Source organism: Dipodomys ordii, unplaced genomic scaffold (genome assembly GCF_000151885.1).
Source record: "Dipodomys ordii isolate 6190 unplaced genomic scaffold, Dord_2.0 Scaffold17, whole genome shotgun sequence".
Taxonomy (NCBI): domain Eukaryota; kingdom Metazoa; phylum Chordata; class Mammalia; order Rodentia; family Heteromyidae; genus Dipodomys; species Dipodomys ordii.
Window position 1 is genome coordinate 1,836,832 of NW_012267233.1, and position 25,950 is coordinate 1,862,781.

General features: G+C 32.8%; 1 protein-coding gene across 3 annotated transcripts in view; it reads left to right on the forward strand.

Moving 5' to 3' along the window:
• The window catches only part of Csmd3 (CUB and Sushi multiple domains 3), a 929,488-nt gene that overhangs the window by 123,343 nt on the left and 780,195 nt on the right, over positions 1-25,950 (forward strand). For all 3 annotated transcript variants that reach the window (XM_013012565.1, XM_013012564.1, XM_013012566.1), the window contains exon 3: positions 11,609-11,721. In XM_013012565.1, the coding sequence (XP_012868019.1) occupies positions 11,609-11,721 (113 nt within the window). The remainder of the gene's footprint in view (positions 1-11,608; positions 11,722-25,950) is intronic.

Genomic DNA, 25,950 nt, shown 5'->3' on the forward strand with positions numbered 1-25,950 from the left:
GAGCCACCGGCGCCCAGCCCATTTGATTATTCTTATGTTTGCTTCTCTACTTTGCTGCCTGGATTTCCTACACAACATTTTATATTCTTGATAATTTTTTCCCTTCTAATTCCTCTCTGCTTCTTTCATTATCATCCAATCATCTGCCTCCTTTCCGGTAGGTATAATGAAATAGAGAAGGTCTTCTTCCAGAAAATGATTAGTCGATATTTTTTGACTTGTTATATCATAGGAACCATTATGACAGTGTACTTTAGTGACTTAACTCCACTTGATATCTATTTTCATGTGCTTGTCTCCAGGATTTCTTATAGGTTAGACTCAGAGTGGTACAACTCAGTCTAATTTGCTGGTACAGAAAATTCCTCTCTCAGAGGAGCTGGAACCAACTGTAATATCTTGATTACGTTTCATACACAGGCAATGTCTGGGAAATGCAGAGGCTGTACTTCTGAGATAACAGCATCGTTAATTTGTGTGCACAGGTGACTGTCCTGCAACAGCATATGTAACATTAACACTTTTACTCAAAAAGTAAAGTGAATTAATTCCAAGCTTGTCTTCCTTTTTATAACATTAATGAGATCCCCAATTAGAAAGATGATTTTAATTTTAGTTGGACTAAGATCTTAACACTGGCCTTTTGTTACAAAGCAGAACCCAGGAAAAAAGGAGTAGGATCTAGGAATGGATTTTTACTTTAAAAAGCGCAAGCTTTTTAAAGATGGGACGCTGTGGTTCATCTCCCTTCTCTAGTGAAGTAATTTACTAATTTATGCCATTGAGCATGGAAGTGAATTAGCTAAAAAGTCAATTAAAATGATGATGCACCTTAGGTAGTTAATGACTCTTTCTTTTAGATATCATCCCTCATTTTGAAGTGTTCAGATTAATGGTTGGATAGATCTCAAGGACAGCTAGGATTTCTAAAAGTTTTTGTGAACATAAAAAGGCAAGTATTCAAATGTATACGCAGCTATTTGTTGTTGATATTAGGCACATTGCCAAAAGTAATTTGAGGTGGCTTCTGATGAAAAACAGACCAATTTAATTCATTAAAACTGATAATAAAACAAAACAAAGATAATAAGCAAGTTTTGACACTTTGGTGCATAGATTATAATCATTTAGTCTTTTATAGAAAAAGCAGTGAAAAGGTTTTTGTTGTTGTTGTTGTTTCCAGTTAGCTAACTTTACTGAAGCAGCACTGCTATCAGGAAAGCAATTACACATGATGTGAGAAGCAACTAGCAATTGTTCTTCAAGATACTCTTTCTGGCCAGGTGCCTGTGGCTCAAGCCTGTAATCCTAGCTACTCAGGAGGCTGAGATCTGAGGATTGTGGTTCAAAGCCAGCCTGGGCAGGAAAGTATGAGAGACTCTTATCTCCAATAAACCACTAGAAAACCGGAAGTGGTACTGTGGCTCAAGAGGTAGAGTGCTAGCCTTGAACTGAAGAGCACAGGGACAGTGCCCAGGCCCAGAGTTCAAGCCCCATGACCACCACCACCAACAACAAAAAGATAGTCATTCTGAACATTCATTTTCTCATCCATGAAGCTACAAAATCAAAATATCTGCTGATTCGGGCTGGGAAGGTCGCTCAGTGGTAGAGCGCTTGCCGTGCATGCATCAGGCCCTGGGTTTGATTCCTCAGCACCACGTAAGCAAAAAAGAAAAAAAGCTGGAAGTGGTGCTGTTGCTCAAGTGGTAGAGTGCTAGCCTTGATCTGAAGAGCTGAGGAACAGCACCCAGGCCCAGAGTTCAGGTCCCACGACCGGACCCCAAAAACAAAATCTGCTGATTAACTCATAAAAAGCAACTTGATGCTTGCCGCTTGCTTAAATGTTTCTAATGACAGAAAAATTTCCTGTAAGCAAACTCCTAAAAATGGTTTTATTTTTAGACAGCCAAAGGGTATACATTGTCTTGAGTTCTCTTACACTGGTGGTATATGATATTGTAACAGAAAGCATAGAAACTCTGAAGCTAAACTTAACCCTAACATTTCTGAATACACACACAGTAAGAATACTCAAATGTAATTTTTTGCCATCAGTTCAGATATTCATCCCAAATTCTTATGATACATATAATAAAATTAAATGTTAACAGCACTGATAATTTTAAATTGCATATGAAGAGAAGGAAGCTTGAATGTAAATAGATTTAGAATTGAAAATTCATGCACAGCTCCCAGAGTAATATTTCTTTACATTTTTCAATTACAACATGTTTTTAGTGACAGACTAAAAAACTTAGTGTACCATTATTATTTGTATTGCTTCTGTGGTTTTGAGGTTTGAGTCCAAAGTGAAAGAAGCAGTGAAGCATGAACTTTTAAACTAGTGTAAAAGACTTATATGAAAACAGGCCACTCTAGAACTAGATAATTCTATTGACTATGTTATAGTCAATTTATACTATGCTTAAATTAAAGGTTACAAATGTTAAAGGTTACTAGTAAAGGATTCACATTTCTAACTATATCCATGTAAGACCATATCAAGAATGTGTGTGCATGCGCGCACATGTACATGCACACACACACACACACACACACACACACACACACATATGCATGCCAGTCCTGAGGCTTAACCTAAGGGCCTGGGTGCTGTTTCTGAGCTTTTCTGATCAAGAGTAGTACTATACCACTTAAGCCACAGCTCCACATGTGATATTTTTGGTTAATCAGAATTTATTTGTTTCTAACGCAATTATAAGATTATTTCTTTGTTGCTTTGTATGTCCCTCCCTCACAGTATAACCCCTGCTTTCACTGTATTTGATGTCGGTATAATTTGTGGAGGGGAAGGGGAAAAACAAGTCGTTTAAATAAGGATACAGGTGGACCTGTTGCACCAATGAGAAGTATAAGTTGTCATGTCAAAAACAAACTACAACTTGGGAGGGGGGAGGATTGGGTGGCAGGGGAGGGAGGATCGGAAGGGATGGGAAGGGTAAACAAAGGAGGAGGCTAAAATGCTTGATAAGAAATGTACTCACTATCTTGCCCATGTAATTGTAACCCCTCTGTACAGTATTTTCACAATAAAAAAAAAAGAGTCTCACAAACTTATCTGCCTGGACTGGCTTCAAAATTCAGTCCTTAGATTTCAGCCTCCTGAGTAGCTAGGATTACAGGCTTGAGCCACCAGTACCCAGCTCCTTACCATTTTTCTTTTAAAGAAACATATGTTCCAAGGATATTTTATTATTAAAGTAATAACATAAAGGGAATTATTTCTTCAGAGATACCTTCAATTTTCATTTTCTCATTGTATCTATGTCACACTGAGCCCACATAATAATTGAGTTTGGCAGTGTAAAGTTGTGTACAATTGATTATGTTCAAGTCTTCTCATTTTATCTTAAGTATATTTCATATGATATCTTAGGAAAATATGGAATTTTAAATTGTTACTATAAAACTTCCTACTATAGAATCCACTCATACCCATTTTCCCACATGATTACACACAAGGCCATACTAATGCTACCAGCACAACTATATTTATCACAGCATTATTCACCATAGCTATGATATGGAATCAACCTAGATACCCTCAGTAGATGAATGGATCAATAAAATGTGATCTCTCTCTCTCTCTCTCTCTCTCTCTCTCTCTCTCTTTCTATCTATATATATATATACACACACATATACAGGTATTGTAATTCTGTGCCTCCATCAGAAAGAATTACACTGCCCCATTTGTTAGGAAATGTAAAGACTTGGAAAATTATATTAAGTGAATTAAGCTAGACCCAAAGAAACATAGGTCCTGTGGTTTCCCTAATTTGTAATAACTAGTACATGTCTAGGATAATCTTACCAGAGAAGCAGAAGAGGTTAAAAGCTATGTACATATGACCATGTAAGATGATTCTAAGGAAATGAACCCCAAAATATGGAGACTAGATTTTTTTCTTTGTTGCTGTTGTTTTTAATGCACTATGCTATTTCTTTTGTTTCTTTTGTATGTTCTTCCCCCTATGGTATAACTCCTGTTGTCACTGTATTTGAATCTGGTGCCCTGCAACTTGTATATACATTTTTTTCTAATTTGGGGAGGGGAAGGGAAATAAAAAATATTGAAACAAGGCTACAGGTTGACCCAATGTACTATTGAGACATATAAGACACTATGTTGAAAACCAACTTTAGGACTTCCGGGTGAGGGAGGGAAGGAGGAACAGGGGAGAGTTAGTGGGGGAAAAACAAAGGAGGAGATAACAATGTTCAATAGAAAATATACTCATTACCTTACTCATGTAACTGTAACCCCTCTGTACAGTATCGTTACAATTAAAATATTTTAATTAAATAAAACAAGAAACTTCCTACTATATATTGATTGTTATCAATGTTGTAATACCAGTTCTAAGTTTGGAAAGATAAGAAATTGACTAGAATTATGGAATTTCATGTAATTACTTTGTTAATATTTTTCTAACGAAATGTTAATGTTGAAAAAAAGAGGAAAGATCTAAGGTTTTCCACACACATACACATATACACATGACTCAACAGCAAAACTTTAAAATATTGTTAGCCCCCATTTATATCACAGTGCATTGTATTTATATACTTTTTAAGTGTTTTATTTTCTTATACTTCTTTTGTTTTGATGACACTATGTTTTTAACATCAGGGTCTTTTGATTACTAAACATGCACTCTATCTATTGAGTTGTACCTCCAGCCCCTTTGTGCTTTATTGAATAGGATCTTATCATTTCTCCTGGGATTAGCCTCAGATTGTAGTCCTCTAACATCTATTTGGCTTCTAAGTTGAGACAATATTGTCTATATTTTATGACTTGTTAGACTTTCTGCTCCTATCCCAAATGCAAAGAACACCTATGTCTACTGATTTTCAATATTCTCTTTCTGATTAGATAGCATTCACAGGCATTTATATAAAACAAATTGCCCTGTTCTGATCAATTCTACTGTTCTTATAAAATTCCCTTCTAACATCCGTTCCTGCAAGTATTTTCAATGTCATCATTGAAAATTCTTTATTTGAAAATTATGTGAAGTTTTTTAGCACTATATTTTTACTCACATTAATTGGTATGTTTTATTATTTTTAACTATATTTTCTACAATTCTTTTTGACTTGGTTGTGGAAAATAATCTTTGAATAGCACTTTTTTTGTTTTAACGAGCTGTGATGAGAAGAAGTTGGAATTACTTATTCTAAGAGCAAATCTGTCAAATGCCACTCACCTTCTCATCATATCTAAATTGTGATGATAATAGCCTGTAGTGGACACAACATGATTTTTTAGACAGTACAACATCTGTTGAATTCTAATCCATCCATTTATAAGTATAAAATGACAAACCAGTAATCCTCTCTACAATTTACAGACTATTTGCAAGGCCATCTCCACTGTGTTTATGGATTAAATATGTGAGACATAGACTCAATCCACAGGACAGAAAAAAAGATTTCCATAAAGATTACTGATGCTCATTTACAAACCTTGGTTTCTGTACCTACCCATACAATTTTAGGTATTATTTAGTGCATTTCCTTTTTCTTTTTCCACAAGCTGGACACAGGGCTGTCTTTATCAAGGTGAAAACCAATTACACTATAACTCATTGTTTCCTAGAAAACCTTCCCCAGTAGTAGTAAATGTGTATATGTGGTATTTTCTCTTTTGACATATCTTTCAGTAATCACAAAATTTGATTTGTCACCTCAGTGATGCTATACAGAACAAGGTAATGACCCAATTCCCAGATTCATGGATTGGTTTTTAAGATCTTACATTAACTTTCAATGTCAGAACAATTTGGTTTAGTTGATCAACTCATTAAACATTTAGCAAAAATAAACAGAAAGAACTCATGGAGAGAGCAAAATGATCAGTGAATTAATTTCTAACTTGGTTATTTACTATTGATGTAGCTTTTAATGAGAAATTTCTCTTTGTAGACATGTTGCTTCTTTACTTTCCAAAATAGGATAATAAAACTTAATGCCAGTCTCAGTAAAAAGTTATAGGGCATACTGAGAATACATTGATAATTAGCAATGTAATAACTGGTAGCAGTTAAGACAATTTTATTATAAAAAGTTTTCAGATTTCACATAAAAGCTGTACTAATTCATCTTGTTTACTTAAATATTTTACTTTTGTTCCAAAGTTGTGTGATTATTTGTAATATTTAAATCATATTTAGCCAGGAATACAGTGACAACAGGGGATGTACTATAAGGGGAATAGCATACAAAGGAAACAAAAAAATGCATAGTACATTTAAAATAACAACAAAACAAGGAAAGGCCTCTTGTGTCCTTATCTTAGCATCATCTTATGTAGTCATATGTACATAGCTTTTGAGCTTTTTCTGCTTATCTCATAAAATTATTCTAGATATACAAGGTATTGCAAATGAGGGACAGTATGGAACCTATATTTCTTTGGGTCTGGCTTACTTCACTTAATATGATTTTTTCCCAAAGTCTTTCCATTTCCTAACAAATAGGGTGGTGTCATCCTTTCTGATGGAAGCATAGAATCCATTCTTCTACTGAGGGCATCTGGGTTGGTTCCATATCTTAGCTAGGGTGAATAATACTGCATTAAACATAGTTGTGTGGTTCTTGTAAGCAGTAATTGTTGGGTCTGGGACTTTTAATGCAAATATCCATTCTATGTTCATCATTAGAAAGTTGATATGATTAATATTCATTATTCTTACTAAAATATACTACAATTACTGTCATATTGATGTTTTATGATACATGCTTCTTTCCTATTCCTCCTTTGGTAATATCTTTCCATATTTTAGAGTTATCCTTTGTGTTCTATTCATGATTCCCTTGAATATATTCTCTTCAGAGTTGATTAGTAAATATTAATTTTTTAACATGTTTTTGTCAGGGAGTTTTTATTTCTCTCCAAATTATGAAGGAATTTTTTTCCATATAGACCAATTTAGTTGACAGTATTATGTTTCAGGCAAGGATTATGCATTCCTGTGTCCTCACTGCATGTAGCTGTGTTGAACAGACAGCTGTTATTCTAATGGATTTGCCATTGTAGGTAGCTCATTGCTGCCCTTTTCAGCTTCCAGTATTTTTTTCTTTGCCTTACATATTTAAATATGTAATATAAGCAAGGATATTGCTATTGCGTTGGTAGCTATAACCCTTATGGGGGTCACTGTCCGGTATCTGAGCCAAATTTTACTGCACACCTCCTGAAGATTTCTATCTATCCTGCGTATTGGGTCTTACTTAGATCAGGACATTGGGCAACAGCAATAGCTATGCTCTGGGTCTGTATTTAAAAAAAACTAGGTCAAAAGTAGATATCTGGTGGACATTCTCTGTACTGTTCGATAAAGTCCAGGCAGAGAGTGCCCTTTGCTGGATGTGGAGCCTCCCCAGGCTCTCAGTTCAGTCTTGCTGGCAAGCCTCAGAGTCTTGGCAGGCATTGTCAAGGGTCACCCCTGGACTTGAAGACTTGGGTTTGTGATTCTGATATTTTTGTTTGGCTACTGGGGCATGAGAGAGTTGCTGGCTGATGCTGTGTGGCATGATGGGACTTTTGTGGCCATAATACAGGAATTCACATTGTCTGTGGTTATTGTCCTCTTGTGAGGCCAAGTTCAAATTACTGTGTTATGTATACTTGTATAATCCTCAACAATTATGTTGAAAAGGGTATATCAATTAAGGGATATGCTGAGTGATGAAATTCTCCGAAAAAATATTCAGCTCAAATATTTCTGTTTGGTAGATTTGTAAACAAACAACTGACTAGAGTAGAATCAAAACTATTTGAAATTAGACCATGCTACTTCCAAAGAATGTCTGTATTAGGAAGTAATAAAATAAAATCAGAGGAAGGAAAAAACTTGTAAAGAAGCAATAGTAACTGGCTGCAATGAGAACTATTTTAGCTATTTCTGCTCCTTAGGTATCACTGCTAACCAATAAGAGGAAGTCTTAATTGATTTATCAGCAATATAATTATGATAACTATTATGAAAAGAATATTGACCATACATCAAAAGCAAAATGTTAAATTCACAAGCTTTACTTCACGTAACTTTCTTAAAGTAACTATGGGATAATTCTTAGAACTGCACTTTCTTTGTCTTTGTCTTAAAAAAATTTACTTGTCAAATATCAAATTGTTAATAGGAAACTAATATGTTTTTCCAGTTATACATGCTAATCAATATCCCATTTGATGTTTTATTAAATCTGGAAATTTTGATATTAATTATATATTTCTTCAAAAATGATAACAATCATAAATATTAATTTATAATAGTCAATGATTTCATTTTATTTAAAGTTGACAATAATTTTACCTACTTTCAAATAGTAGTAATTTTTAGTTCTCCAAAGCATTAAAAATCTTAAAAAATATGTTTATGAACACATGTATCTTTGAGTTTTGGACATTTAAAATAGATTTAAATGTCTGAGCTTGATGAGTTGTGCAGCATTATTTCCTTTCATTCTAGTTACCTCAATGCTTCAATAGACTGCTTTTGGAATTACTGTAACTTATAGCCCTAAAGATCAATGATTCAATGAATAAAGAAAGAAAAAAAAGTAGAAGACATTAAGGTGGTTTTGAAGTACTCACACAAGAAAGAAAATCAATTGAAATAATATCTTTTTGAAGGAGATTTCTTCTTCTATATAGTATGCATCCTGGATATAATGTTAACCTTGAAAAACAAATTCCAAAGTCACTGGAAAAAAATGAGATATGGAAACTAAGTGCCTGTAGATGCAGTGAATCGAGAGTTTTTTTAATCTCTGATGTTCAGAGAAAGAAGTTTCCATGAAAAAATAGTTTTATAATCTATATGGATCACATCAGTGAACATTAAATGAAACAATGAAAAAATAAAATAATTAAAGCTCAATGTTTAATGCAGCATTTTTTAAAGCTCTGGAGTAGAATATGGAAATCAGAGACAGACCACTAATTTTCAGAAAAATGTAAAATTTACAGAAGTTGTTTGATAATATCAGTCATGAGCTCAATATTTTGCAGAACCAGAATTTTGATTCAGAATAAAAAAATCTTGTAAGCAATTAGAGAAATCCTCAGTGCTAATAATTGCAAAAGTAACAGACTTATCCATAAAGACACACTTAAAATTCACAGAATAGACACAGAAAAGTAAATTCATCAGAAAAATCTAATAAGCAATATTGCTGGCAAAGAGAGGTAAGAGAAAATGAGAGATAAGACAATCAAGAGAAGTCCTAAGATTTATGGATTTTTCAATTAATGTGCAGAAAATGAAATTGAAAGCTAATGAATTTCAGGGCTCTCATTATATCACCTTACCGACTATATTTATATTCATATATCTTTATATGCACAGTCTGTATTATCTATAGTAAAATCTATAATCTATCTGTCCATTTATCTCTCTACTTACATTTCCATATTTACATCTTCACTCTGAACACATGTACTCACTATGCTGAATTTTCCTTGTTTTTACTGTTTTTGAAATATTTTATATCTATACATTGTTTAATGACAAGACATGTATTGAGAAATGCTTTATTAAGCAATTTCAACATCATATAAACATCATAGAGTTGTGCTTAAGAAACTTAATAGTCTGACTACTTCTCACTTTGGCTATTTGATATAATCTAGTACTCTCAAACCCTCATCTCATGTTATTACAATGACTATCACAGGCATTTATAGACAATGTAAGCAATAAGAATTTTTAGCACCATAAAAATCTGATCACTAGTCATTCATACTAACCATTGATGACCGAAATGCCATTATACGGCTAATGGTTGCTTCATAGAATGCTCATCAATGACACATTTAAAAAGCTCTCAATGACATATTTACAAAAAAATTGCCATGGACATCTTCACCTTTCATATAACTTACACATTGCCATAGCTCTGCTACTTGTACCCGGATACTAATAGAATGAGTATGCTTTCTTCTCCCAGAAAGAACAATGCTTTAAGATTTCTCTCTCTTCTGTTGAATTTAAAATTTAATAATCTAGTAGTTTGTGTCAGCTGAAATATTTCTGTGCACCACTGTACTGTCACTGCAATGAATTTTGCTTGTTTTTTTTCTATTGCTTTCTGGGTTTAAACCTATCACTTTGATTTTCCTTCAGTTTGTATTGCATTGATGGATTCTGCTATTGAGCCACAATTGACTCTGACATTTTCCAGAGTAATTGGAAATAGAACATCAATATTTTGTACTTGACTAATTTTCTGATAAAATTGATGATAGTTGCCAGGCACCGGTGGCTCACGCCTGTAATCCTAGCTACTCAGGAGTCTGAGATCTGAGGATTGCAGTTCAAAGCCAGCCCAGACAAGACAGTCCATGAAACTCTTTTTTAAAAAATTTTTTATTGTGAAAATACCGTACAGAGGGGTTACAACTACATGGGCAGGGTAATGAGTACATTTCTTTTATCAAGCATTGTAAACCACCAGAAAACTGGAAGTGGCTCTGTAGCTCAAGTGGTAGAGTACTAGCCTTGAGCTGAAGAGCTGAGGCCCAGAGCTCAGGTCCAGAGTTCAAGCCCCATGACCGACAAAAAGAAAAAAATGATGATAGTTGTAATGGCACCAAAGTTTTAATTTGGCAAAATTTTTACATTTCAACTATTAATTGGCCAACTTTTAAATTTAACTTTCATTAAGACAAATATGGCTGAAATTTATAGTTGGCAATTTTATGATATTCATGATCTATCTATGAGATCTATCTATCTATCTATTTATCTATCAATCTATACCAGTATATATTATTTTCCCATTGGGAAAATTTTTATTTTGCTAATGGCTGGTTATTGGGAAATGGTTCTCATTGTTTTCCAAATCTTTAGTCCTATAACTGTATAATCAGGATCTCCTAATCTGGTCTTTGCCACCATCAAGCCATTAAAGTTATCTTGTGGTTTTTATCTAACCTACACACTTATCCATAACATACTTTTGTGAAGAAGCATAGATAGGTTAGAGATGCATTTGGGTTTCATCAATGTGTTCCTCTTCTAGGGAAACTAGAGTAGGAAAAAAATGGATTGGTGTCAGAAAACATTATTGGGATCTTTGCTTCACTGCCAAACAGCTGTGTGAATTTAAGAACATAAACAATTTACTGATCACTTTTCATCTGTCATTTCTTTAACGAGAAGTCAGAGAAAAATATGCTTGCACTCTTGTATTCCTGCCAAAGAAACAAAAAATATCATTCAGCCTTCAATTTTTTCATCCATCATTATGAAGTAAACATAAATGATAATAATTTACCAAAATGTACAAAATACTAAATTTCACCAAGTTTGGATATGTACTAATGACTCCATGAGAAAATACTATGATTTTCATTGATGTATGATAGATAGCATAAATAGCAATGAAGATATATATATATATAATACATATATATATATAGAGAGAGAGAGAGACAGAGAGAGAGAGAAAGTGATAGCCAGAGAAAGACAGAGAGAAACAGAGAGAGGCTTTGGTAATGTGCTTTTTAAAACTTAAACTTTATTTGGTAAAATAATTGTATCACTAATGATTTATTCCATTTTGTTTTCAGGTTAACAGGATTCCATTTGCCACCACCTGTGACAAGTACCAAGTCTGTGTTTTCCCTACGTCTAACCAGTGATTTTGCAGTGAGTGCTCATGGGTTTAAAGTATATTATGAAGGTAAGTTACAATAACTTCAGTGGGATCACATCTCTGTTTAATGATGTCAAACAAGGATTCTTCACATTGACAAGGACAGAAGACTCACTATGAAGAAACAGTTCATCCAGCTATCTTGAGCCTTGTCACAGGATAGTTTTTCTGATTAGTAATTGAATAACAAAAACATGCTATTTTTATTGACTTTACCTAGAAATGGAACATATTTCAAATTTATTTTCTTAATTTAATCATGCATTAACTATAGAGGTAGGCATTGGCAGAAAATGTGAAATTCAGAGGCTAGACTAGATTTGTGATCCAGTCATCAATGGTCCTACCATATTGTTCCTATGTTGTGCCTCTGTACCAAAAAGAAAACTAGTATTTTATTTTCTTTGAAGGTTAATATCAATAAAAAAATACCAGAGAGGAACAAGAGCAGTGATTCTCGTGTCTACTAAGAGTGTTTCTTTCTTTCCTAGTATCTCTGTATCCATGGAAGAGACAAATAAATCAAACTAATCTGTTATATAACTACAATGTTAATATAAGTATTTGTTGAATCAGTATCACTATAAAAACATACACCTTGGGCAAGATCCTTAATGCAAATAAACTTCACCTTCTTCACCTTTAATATTGAGGTGATAATTCTCCCTTCTTTTCATTTGTATTTCTACATATGATTAATGACTTAAAATAACACTTTAAATATATATGTTTAGAAAATATTAATTATCAGATTACTCACTAGAACAAAACACCAGTCTTAGTTAAGGTAGCCTGTTATACTATTGGGTCTTGATTTTCAAGATAGATTCACATACTTGCATTTAATTTAACTTGCATAAGAGCTGGTAAAGTAACAGTAGTTGCTGGTACTTATTAACCCTAAACATGTTTTGAGCAATTTGTGATGTAACACGAAGGTGCATCTTCTACTGCAAAGCAATACAAAATAATTCAATTAAATGCTGCACTGATGTCAATTCCTTTGATTTCTCTACTACATGAGGACACACAAGAAATAATTCAGGAAAGCATCTTGCTTCATAGTCTATTCTGACCTTTTCCCCAGTCTTGTTGTTATTTAAAATAACTTAAATATTGTTAATTTTTGTAAAAGCATAGAATAATTCAAACTAAAACATTAATTTCATTTTTGCCTTCTAATATGGAATACATTTATCCTCTTCATATTAAATTCTATGCAATACTATTAGTAGTAAATCAACATATTAATAAGTCAGCAATTCTAGAAGTTGAATTCATTTCAGAAATATGTCTGAGACAGGCAGAAAAGTTCAGATAAGATGATGATAAGGATAAGGACACAGTGCTTTTTTCTTGCTATTGTTTCTAACGTATTTAAAAGGTACCACATGATTTTTTTGTTGTTGCTTGGTATGTCCTTCCCCCATTGTATAACCCCTGTTTTTACTGTATTTGATGTTGATATAATTTGGGGAAGGGAAGAGAAAAAACAAATTGTATAAAAAGGGATACAGGTTGACCCATTGCAACAATAAGATGTACAAGATGCTATGTGGAAAAATGAACTTTACAATTTAGGCAGGAGTAGGGGTAGTGTAGTTGTATAGATGGGAGGGAAGGGATGGTAGGGGAAAACAAAGGAGGAAGCAACAATGCTTGATAAGAAATGTACTCATTACCTTGCTCATGTAATTGTAACCCCTCTGTACAGTATTTTCACAATAAAAAACTTATTTAAAAATAATTTTAAATTTTCTAAATGAAATCGCATGAATTTCAAAACCTAATGACCTTTCAATGCTTCTCTTGAAAAATGTGGAGAACTTTTAGTTTGTCTAATATAATGATGAAAATATTGAGTAATTGTGCATAAGTTTACATTTTATCTTGTGTATTACTATGATTTGAACTCAAAGCCTCACATTTTAGCTAAGCTTTTTCACTTATGGCTTGACATCTCCCACATGAATCATGTTTTTCTTCCCTTATTAATTCGTGATAAGAATCTCTCAGGCTCCCAGTGGGCTTTGAACTTCAACCTTCTTATTTCTGCCTCCTGGGTAGCTAGGATAATCGGCTTGAGCCACCAGGACCCAGCCAAAATATTCTAATATTTGCAAAGTATAATTTATTCCTCATTTTACAAACCATCTCACTTTCTAATATGAAGTATTACTTAAACAACTCAGTCTATATTTTTGGCTTCATACCTTAGACAGACTTTTCTGACATTCAACTCTTTCCCCCTTCAAGATTTTGCAAATAAGGAACTCCATGAGATATTTGTCTGTATTATTTATGGTTAGACAGGGGAAATCTAGCTGTAGTATCCCCAATTTGAGTTTCCCAGGAACCATAATGTTGCCATTGTTAATCCATTCTCAGTACAAAGAATGCAAAAAAAATAGCACAACACATGCACACATGTGCATGGATTCTTCCAGTGTGGAAAATCAAAGTTCTCATAGAGCCTAAAAAAAGCAACCTGATCAAAAGTTATTTTCAACTGGCAGATCAATACAAGGGACATAGTAAAACTACAAGGCAATTATTCCTATTCACTTGGGGAAAAAAAGTGTGTGGGTGGGGCCAATGGAAAAATCCTAGATCCTGTGTAGAAATTAAATCAAATTACTTGTTACCTAAAAGGTTCTTTTAAGGAAGAGTGTAATATTTGTAGCAAATTATTGATAATCATATGAGTCTTGAATAAAAGAATAAACTTTTTTCTGTAGATACATGCTTAGAAGAAATAATACCTAAAAAATAACAATTAATACCGAACTAGAACAGATGCCTACTTCTATCATTTTTGAAAAACTGTAATTTTTATTCAATAATAAAAACCATAACAGGAACCACTGTTGTTTCCAGATAGTTTTTAATCTTCCACGACTGCAAGGTAGAATACAGGTGAGTATCTGAAGGGAGAAAAAAAAAACAAGCTCGATTTTTACTTTTAGTCATAGGAAGAACCAAAGTTTCCAGAATCCAAAGTTTCTGGAATCCTAATTTCCAATGAAAATGAAAGGGAAGCCAATTGGCATTCCCCAACTAATTAGGAAATTAAAGTGGGGTCATCTTTAAGTGAAGGTTACTAGAATCTTTTGTATTAGAGTAGCTAAGCCTGCAATTGAAAGGAATGTATTTCTATACTGCTCCTGAATAAAGAGATTCAGTACCTCAGCCTACAAAACAGGAAGGACATGAAAGATTTATAGAGAGTTACTTCCCATTGAATGTATAGTATATCATCTTCTATAACAGTATCTATCTATCCATCTATCAATCTATCTATCTATCTATCTATCTATATACATATATAATATATAAAAGTTCCAAAAACGATGTATTTATTTATCACTATGAAATAGCATTCAGATGAGTATATTTAGTTAAGTATTAAAAAAGAAATAGTATTATTTTTAAAGTGCTCAATAGGCTAAAATTTTCTATATGGACATTGGAGTAATTGAGAAAATATGTGAAAAGCAAGAGATTATTTTTCCTTCATCCTAACCAACACTGAGGAGGCTTGCTGAACTCACTTTCTAGTGGTTACACATGCTTCCTTATGATTGTATATGAAGTTCTTTGTCTGCATTTACTAGCAATTCAGTCTTTGTACATTTTTTTCAAGTTGTATACCTGGGTAATATTAGATCATATAATGAAGAGAATAAATTTCTTACACATTTAACACAAACTACAGGTAATTGAGAATAATTAATGTAAAGGATGAAATTATGCAATCATTAAAGTATAGCAGAACATGATAATGTTCTCCAATAATAAAAGCCAAGAGGAAAACATGTAAGTGATATAAAATTAATACATTAAAATAAATGAAATGTGAAACCTACTAAACAATAATTTTTAAAGCTATCATTTTATTAAAAAGCAAAAATGTGAATATTTGAATATTTGAAATATAGCACAAAGACAAAAGTATATATCACACTATTGCCTCTGGTAGGCAATTTGAAAAAGATGCAAAATAAAATATTTAAAAGAAAGCCAGAGTATGTAAGAGAACACTAACATGTATATTAATATTTATATTATTTAAATCATAATAATAGCTATTCATTGTAGAGGATTATGCCATGAGAATTTGCTCAATTTTTTATCCATTAAGAGGAAATAGAACACAAGATAAAGACAACTCAGCAACTAAAGAGTATGGGGTCTAAATGGGAAATTTATCAATTCAAATCTTTCAGATGAGAGCTAATTAATGTGTGAAGGAAGAATTTATCTTTTGAATAACTAGTTTTTTCTGATTAGATGAGCAACAGTTCCCACATAAGAACAACAAAAATCACATTTTGATTTATACTAAACTGTACATAATCATTTTGTAAATGAGGAATGCCTTTATCAGCAATTTTGCAAATTTTGTTGCTTTATTAATTCATAATTTTAAATAATCATATATGAATCTATTTTAGCTATTCTGCATTATTAATTTAAAGAATTAATCTGCAAGATATTTCAATCATCTTTAGGTTCCTTTATTTATAAATACTTAATTTTGCTGTCTTGTATCAAGCTAATATGGTTTTATCAGACTTCAAACCATTTATTTTCTTAATAAATTATAAATATATAGATATAGATGTATTATTTGAACAAGGAATTGTTCATATTGTAAAGACACTGAAGTACACTTGCACATACTGTATTTAATATGTTGTTTATATTGCTATTGAATATTTTCGATAGCTACATATTATTGCAATCTTCAAATGAAGAAAAAAATAGCAATCAAGTGACTACAAATGACAGCGCAATTGAGTCAGCTCAGAGAGGGTCAAATTGTGGTTGTCAGGTTCTCACAAGATTTAGAAACATTATGATGGCACTTAAAAATCAGCCATGTGTGATTCATTTATCCTATACAAGCCTGAAACATTTCAGTAGCATTTTTCCCCCAAAAGGTAGTTTTTAAACATTTACTAGCCTAAGGTAAATAGTAGGCTGATTGGTACTGAACACTCATTCTCTATGTGATGCTCTTCTTTCTCCCCCTACATTACTGGTAATCAGTTCTTTCCACACATAAGTGTTCTTGAAATCCACCCTGTGAACTTGCTAAAATACAGCTTCTTATGGTGCACACCTGGAGTGGAGCTCATGAGCCACAACAGTTCTAAAGGATCCACTTATAGTTCAGACAGAATCCAATCTATGCTATACACCTGTATCCCATACATCACAAACCAACTGTTACCAGCATCGTTTCAATTTGTTTTTTAACAATTTCAGTATCAGTTTCTTCCCTGCATCATTCCAAAAGTACAGCAGGGAGCTATATTCCTGTGGTTTCCATAAAAGATGGGATTCACTGAAAATGACTCTATTCTTTCTTGAGTGACATGGTTGAATTAAGTGACAATTGTTTTTCATAGTTAGAAATAAAAGTAAACTTGAGCTAAGAGCATGTCTTTGTACTTTACTAATGAGCCTGAAATTAAGAAATTTATCATTCTCAAAAATTATAAAATTATTTGCAATTTCCACTTATTAACTTCTGAATGTATCCACTGTTAAAGTTATAAGCAGTAGGTTTAATGGTCAATTGTTAAAATGATGGTGACTATTATGTCAGCTTCATTTACAATGTTGTCATTAGCTAATTTTGCAGTTCCTGTAGCTCTTGATATAGAGATCAACGTAAGGAGTATCATTTATGCTGAGCATGAATTCTTGAGTGTTTAAATTTAGTAAAAACTCAAATCTTGTTATAGGAATTTTCAGCATAAAATCTTAATGATTTATAGTTTAACAAAAGTATCTTAGATTAGTATTTGGATGAATAATATCATCTTTATAAGAATTACCTCATTTAAGAATAGCAGTTTTATCAATAAATCCAGTATAGGAGTAGTTAAGATTTTCATAAAAAGCTTTTTTTCTATTTCTTCTTTCTTCTTGCTTTAACTTTATTTTTTCCTCTTTCCTATATTCTCTAAAAGACTGTAAGACAAGAATGCCATTATTTTTCACTATCTTTATAAGTGACTTCTGGTATACTTGTTTACTGTAATATTCATGTTAGGGGTCAAATAAATTAAATTAAATAATTCAATAACTCTTTTCAATTAATGATAAATTATCAAATAATTTGCACAATGTCAAATCAAGACAATAAAAGTGGCAAACTTATAATTAAAAAACTAATTGCCAATTTCTAAAATTGAAATTTTCAGAAGACATTTGCAAGTAATTGACATGTATTTTGTAATGACAACAAAATCTGTGCATTTGTGGCTTTGAAATCGATAGTTAAAATATATTTAAAGAATATGAAAAATATTCTAAGCTAGAACTTATAGTCTCCTGTCATTGATAGAACTAGATTATGTGAATTACATTATTTTTAACTCAATAAGGTAATGATTCCCAGTCTAATAAGCAAGGAAATTGTTTTAGTTATTAATCAGTGTGATTCTGAGAATCACAAACTTTTAACTCAATTAAAACAAACAAATTTAAATATAGAAGAGAAAAATGTTTTTATCACTTTCTTCTGGAAAATGTTATTCTTTAGCTCTTCATTATTACGTTCATAGAAAAGTGGTCATTACATGTGGTTCTTCTAAATTTTGAGTATAGTCAACATTCTCTTAAAACAAAATAAACACTAAGTGAATTGTCAGAGATCAAGAAGTGGAGGTATGGTTCAAGTGGTAGAGTGCCCAGCCTTGAGAAAAAAATAATCCAAGTACAGTACCAGTATCAGCCTCCAAAATAAAACAAATAAGAAAAAAGAATCAGTATCAGAGATCAAATAATAGAGGAAATAATTATTGAACAGAGCTGGGTTGAAAGACTAATGACAGTTTCTTCCCAACATGTAATTAAGGAGTTAACATATTCAAAGTTTCACATGTATGTCATTTAGGTTAACATTATTATCTCAGATTTGTAAATGAAAACCAAATATTTTATTTTGTCTAATATATTTTTATGGTATTACCAAAAGAATTAAGGCCATATGTAAGCTAGTAAATAAGAAAAGCATGTCCCTGCTTCACTTTTCAACATCATCTCTGAAAGACCCCAGACTCCTGGGATACTTTCGTCAACCGGAGGGCGCCCCAGAAACCAAGACTCCAAACCAGTAGATGCAACAAGCAAGAGGAGCTTATTCAGCATTTGCACAAATGGTCTCTCTGCCTCAGCAAGGGAGAGAGCCCGAGCAGCGGTTACAGGCGTTCTTAAAGGCAAAAATCACAAGATTAGCATATAATACCAGGTGTCCCCGGGATTGGCCCGTTTAAAAGTCACTATATACTCCAGCAATCATTTTTACTACGTGGGGAAGTTTATAACACTCTTTGTAAAAACGATTGGCACGGGTGATTTAAAGGAGGTAGTCACTCTGGGAGGTAAGGGTTAGGGGAGTTCACATAGTTACAGGCTTGTGATTGATTAACATTTGGCCTAGTTTGCTGGACTTGCCAGTGGTCCTTATCTTGGGTCCTTATCTGGGTCCTTATCTTGGGTCCCATTCTTGGGTCCCATTTGGCCACTTGGGGAATTTACTTGTTTGTTCTTTATCTATGACCACAGACCTTGTCCCTGAGCCGGCAACTGGACTCCGAAACTTTTTACTCAATTCCTTATGTCCAGAAAGAGGGGGGGGGGGGAGGTTAGCGCTAGCGCGAGCAAGTTTACAAAAGCAAAATCAGCAGTTAGCAATTGTAGAATGTAATTCTAATTTTTAATCTTTCAGTCTCCCCATCTCTCATCTATCAACCAACCTCCTTGATCAGCCTTAACTAGTGTGCGATAAATACATGTTGAATGAATAAATGAATAAGTATCACAGATGATCCAGGATTCCTGTAATATTGTATATTGCTTAGAAATAAATAGAAATTTCAGATGAATATAAATGATCTAAAATACATATACAGGTTTCAGATAGAATCATCAGGATTTCCATTATATTTTTTAACACCTTACATTTAAAATGAAATAAGAAAGTTTTCTTCAGTTTAGACACTTTAAACTTCAATTATACCTTACTACTTTTAGCCAGATTAGGGGCCCTCTCATTTAATGTTGTTAGAAAAAAATTGAGAAACATGTTTTAAAGTCTTCCTGAGATTTAATAGCTATTTCCCTGGAAAATTTGTTTTTATGTTAATGGAGCATTTTGTTGGACTAATAGCTATTTATTCTCCTGTGAATAGACAGTTCTGGGAACAAGCTTCACATATGATTTGATTTTAAATGCATTGTTTCAATATTGTATACCACCTGTAGTTACCTTTTTAAAACTTTGGAATGAATTATACTATACTGACACTTGATATTCAATGTGAATATTTTTAATGCACTATATCAAGAACTTTTACATAGTTACTTAATGTTTTGTGTACAACTTTCATTATGCTTTCCTTAAAGGGCTAAAATATAAAAGGTTATAGATTATCTACCAAATTTAATCTCTAGTAATCAGATATATACTAAAAATCTCCAGAATATTCTAGAAAAGTGAATAGATTTTATTGTTTTCTTCAGTGATAACAGAACATAAAATAGAATATATTGGGGTTTGATGGCTCGTGCCTGTAATCTTAGCTACTCCAGAGGCTACAGTTTGGAAAATTTCAGCTTGAGGCCAACAGGAATAAAAAGTTAGTGACATCCCGATCACAGCCTGTAAAAAGCTCTGTGTGTGTGTGTGTGTGTGTGTGTGTGTGTGTGTGTGTGTGTGTGTGTGTGTACACATGTGCATGATGGCTATTATTCCAGATATGTGGAGAAGTATAAATAAGATGACCTTGGTCTAGGCTGACTCAAGTAAAAAGTAGTAATAAAAGTAGCTCAAGCAATAGAGTCCTTGCCTAGTAAATACAAGGTCCAAACTCCAGTAGTTCAAACCCCAGAACAATAAAATCAAAGGAAAACTCACTGAAAAATCCAGACATTTGAACAGTTCTCCTGACTAGTAGTCAATGATAAGACATAAGCTTTTGTTAGAAAATTGACAGGAAACTTAAAAGTCAAAAGTAATTAATAGAACATTTTATATTCTGCCTCCAGTAAGTTTTCTGATCTTGAAAAAAATCTCTTGATTTTAGATAGAGAGATTTAGTAATATTACCACCAACAGGGGGATATTAATACATTTTTCTTCCCTCTCTTTGTAACATTTGTTGCTTTGTTTTTGCAATAATAGTCATTCAGAGTGATGAGATCCAGATCTAAAAATGTCCTAGTAAAAACTGGGACAATTATTCTGAACTAGAGGTCTGATTCAAATGGTAGGGAAAAAAAAAAACAACAAAAAACCTATGTGAAAAGGCAGGCCCTTAGCGAATCCCCTGTATGTTAAAAGGAAACAGAGAAACAAAAAGCTTTTCCGCTATTTTGAATTTGGTAGGAGCAATGAAATTGGACTAGTCATATTAGAGTGAGTAGTAGAAAATGGAAACAAATTTGAAAGGCCATCCTCTCCTGTCATTATTGTACTTAGTCTACTGTAAAATATCTTATTTAAATAAAAATTAAAGATTGTTGATAGTTTTCTGGATAAAGAACATTGAAGACAAACAAAAAGAAGATGTAATATATACTCACAAAATTAGGACTTAAGTTCTTATTAGAAAGGACTTTAGTTGTTATTAGAAAGCATAATGGTCCTAAAATTACAGTTTCTTTTTTTTGGGGGGGAGGGGTCCAGTCGTGGGGCCTGAACTCTGGGCCTGGGCGCTGTCCCTCAGCTCTTCAGCTCAAGGCTAGCACTCTACCACTTGAGCTACAGCGCCACTTCCGGCGTTTTTCTTTTTGGTTATGTGGTGCTGAGGAATCGAACCCAGGGCCTCTTGCGTGCCAGGCAAGCACTCTACCACTGAGCCACCTTCCAAGCCTCAAATTATACTGTCTTGACTACATGAAAATACAACTATGGATAAAAGGAATTGTGAATTCTTTGTGGTTCATTGTTTTCTACTGATAATAGGACAGCACCATCAGTGTTATTTATTTATTTTTTAAATGACACTGTGAAAAACAAAGGTCCACACCTTGGTTTTATTGTTTATGGCTATTGACTCCATCAGACAGAAATGGAAGATTATTGATTTGGACAAGTGCGTAGAATAGAGAAAGAAAATTTGCTAATAGGCTTTATAGAAATTAAGATTGTTGTTGAGAAATTGGGAACTAACTTGGAAAGTTCATAAATTCATTCACTATTTTTTCACAAATAAAAGTTTAGCAGCATCAAGAAAGATAAAAAATGGTTAATTGTACTTAACATCATCTGTGAAAATTTCAACCATGTAACTTTTATATCTGAGTACTAATTAGATAACAAATATTTCTGAGAGTTTATGTAAAATTATATTTGAATATACACAAATATACTTTTGAAATGAGAGTTGAGAACTTATAAAATATATTTTTAATTTTTATATCTAGAATAATGAGGACACAGGTTAAATCATGTAGAAATGGGATCATTTTAATGATAGCAGTTTTTCTTCTTAATTTCCTGACAGGTCTCTAGAATTTGGGCTACAAATTTGTTTACTATTTATATTGCTGTTCCCACTATAAAGCAATACTACAATAGAAAAAATAATATAAAAGATGGACATCTCAAAATAAATATATATTTATGAATTTATTTTCATATAAGAGATTTCATGTCACATGACCTTATAAGAAAGGTAACTTCCTAGTTTAAAGAGTAAGGAAAATTGAGGGCAGAGAACTATATATCAAAGCTTAGTTATCATGCCATCATACTGATGGTTATAGAGCTGATAAATCCAAGGTCATCATTTGAAATTATTAATACCTGATAGAATTTAGGGTAAATATGACCTATTATGTTAAGGCTATATTTTGTTAATTTTGTTAAAGTTGGAACTATTTTTTTACAAAATGGAATTGATGGTTTAGTATAATGTGCATTTTACCTGTTTAAAAATATATGTGTGTGTACACAATATGTTATTTTTCACATATCATATATATATATATATATATATATATATATATATATTTGTGACAAAACTGGCATTCAATCCATGTCAGGGCATATTAAAAATTGCTCTTTTCTGTTGCCAGTGTACTTGCTTTTATGAAAAAGTCAGTGATGTGTGTCAGAAGATAGGACAGATGCTCCCACTCAAGTATTTTTCCCCTCTTTGAAGTGACATTTATTCTTTGGAATTTCTAATGTGTAATGCCTTAGGTGAGACCTGTTTTATTGAGTGATTTTTAAAGTGCTTTCCTTCCTATAAAACTGCAGTTCCTCACTCCTATTTTGCAACATAGCCTTTTGTATTGGAGACATTCTTTCCTCAGCAAAAACTCCAGGCATTCAAACATAGCATTTACAGATAGCATTCAAAGAACTGGCCAGACTGAGGACATATTCAACATGTAATATAATGTGTAGGAGAATGATTTTTTTCCCCAAATATTGAGAATTCTATGAGCACATTTTATGAAAAATACTTTGGAACATATCTGCATCACATACCTGTAGTTATTTTTTGTACTCTTTGAGAAACTTACTGGTTAGTAATCCATAATAAGCACCAGGTGTCAATCCCTTCCACGCTGTCTCATGCTTGACATTGATATGATGCAATCTTAATTCACTTTTATACTGTGCTTCCCTCCAGGTTTTACAGAGAATGGAAATATCCTTCTCCCTCTTCTTTATTCTGGTTTTGCTTATTTGAGGTCAGAAAATTTCAGCATTTCTGCGTATCTGTGGCTGTTATTCTGGTCATCATGTTTAGAATCTTTAAAATTCACACACACTATTTGAATGAAAGAAAAAATACCTGGAGATAAGACAAAACAGTATAGGTTAGTGTCTTGAAGTATAATGTTTCCATGCCTGCTATCTGACATGTCTGATATCTGATTTGTGCTTTTATAAATCTAACAGGAATATCCAAGTGAAGTAGTAGATTCTTACAGAGTTTGGATCTTTAAGTGGATTGACAGAGACAGGGAGAGAGACAGAGAGACAGAGACAGAGAGAGACAGAGAGAGAGATTGCAAACAAATGTTATTGATTGTGTTTAACTAGTCTGTGTTTTGTGTCATTATCTTGTATCATTTAAGAAAGAAGCTATCTAGTTCTCCAAGGTCATCTAATATCTTTGTTCACGTGCTAAGTCTGAGTCCCTAAAGTGCTTGGTTGATATCAATCCTGTAGGTTGACATCATCTTTCTCCTTGGACCCCTGTTGTTTGCCGCCTTAATTAAATCCTACATGGCACAAATTGAACAGATTTGATGCCAGTGTCTGTCAGTAAGATTAATTTGACTGGTTGACTAGGCAATGTACTCAAGGGGAAATTCTCCAGAAGCCAAGATGTTGTAATGAGGAGAGGGTATTTTTGGAGCTAATTCTGTTTGAGTCTCAGATTTCTGTGTAGTTCTGAGTAGTGATAGTGACAGTCTTTATTTTGAACTACCTTCTCGAGGAATTTGTGGTAGTAAAGGACTTGGACAAATAGATTTAGTCTTCAAGTCTATAAGAGTGGCTCAAGGTTCAACAGGTCACACCTTTTATACTGTGAAACCAAACCCCACTAAATAGTCAGATATTCAAGAAACCTCTTAATTATATCAATCTATATGAAATGAAGTTGAGGATAGTGAGGAACAAAAGTTTAGAAGTCAGGCTATAGCTACTGAGGTGATGATATACAGTTGTTGTTTTTTTTTATGAAGCAGTGTGCTCTCTTCTGTCAGTAACTCTTAGATGACAGAAGGAAAAGTAGCCTGTAGGGAAAATAAAATGTTAGGGCTTTCTCAACTCTTGGTTTTTGTCTTATCAAGAATCATGAGGTTTTTTATTTCTCTTTTTTAAACTCTGGTCAATTTTATTCTGTATGTATGCATTATGTTTAGGTGCACACAGAATTATAAGCTGGAAAATCTTTCAGAAGAATTAACGCTGCCATTCATTACTAACAAACACCCTTTCTTAAATGGAGTCATTTAAACTTTAAATGGAAATAAGCTAAAGATTTACTAGCATTCCTGCTTTCCAAAATCTGTTTAGATTTTTGTGCAGTCTGTATGTTTAATATGATTTTTTACAGCCAAATTTCCTCATCATTTAGCTCTTTTTCCCCATTGGCCATTAAAAATCTAATTATCTATATTTAAAAATAAAATTATCTTTTCTGTTGTGATATTGGTTAGGTCTCATCTCAACAGTGATTTTAATTTTGCTTAGATAGTAACAATTTCAATGTGTAAAAAAATCTTTGAACTAAAATGTCAAAATTGATTAAATGACTCAAATTTAATATTCATCTTTACTTATTGTGCTTGATTTACTTTTTGAAGAAGGAAGATTAAATCTTCATATTATAAATAAATATCATGTAAGGATCAATTATTTAATTAACAATTTTAACTTCCTGGACCTTATTTTAATCTGTCTTTTTAAATATGGCCAGGAAAGAGAATGAATAGATAAAAACTAAATGTTCCTGGTACATAAAATAATAATGTTACAAAACATTAAATCTGTCACAGTTGCAAACACATTTGTGGGAGGAAGACTTACAGTAGAGTTACACAGATTGTTTGTTTTTTGGTTATTTTTTTAGCTTAAATTGAGTTTTTATGACAGTAATGTTTGTAAAAGAGCCAATGAGCCAACAAATGACTTTTATGGGTTATAATACTCTGCAATGAAGGCAAGATATTTGACTATCTGAAAGTTATTTTTTTCCTCCAACACACTGGCATAACTCCTCCTCTAAACAGTGATGCAGGTTTGATGATGAATGCTTCCTTAAGCCACAGTAGAAATGCAGGGTTCATGTTCACATTCATTTTTATGACTAGTCTTTGCAGATACTTGCCATTCAAAATGGATGTCCTAAGACAGTAAGCTGTACCATAGAATTACTAAGACTATAAAATAATTTTCCCCTTAATTTAAAGATGTACTAAACAGAAAAAGAAACACAAATTAAGAGTAATATTTCTTTAAACATTGACCATATTGAAATATGGAGATTTCAAGGCACATTTTTTCTCTAAGTATCTTGCTAAAATATTTTAATTATGATTCTGTATCTTAACATTTTGCAAACATTCCATAAAATAAAAATCAATGAGGAAGTGGCACTGTAGCTCAAGTGGTAGAGCGCTCGCCTTGAGCTGAAGAACTGAGGGACAGTGCCCAGGCCCAGAGTTCAAGCCCCACGACCGACCAAAAAAAAAATCAATGAATGCAAATTT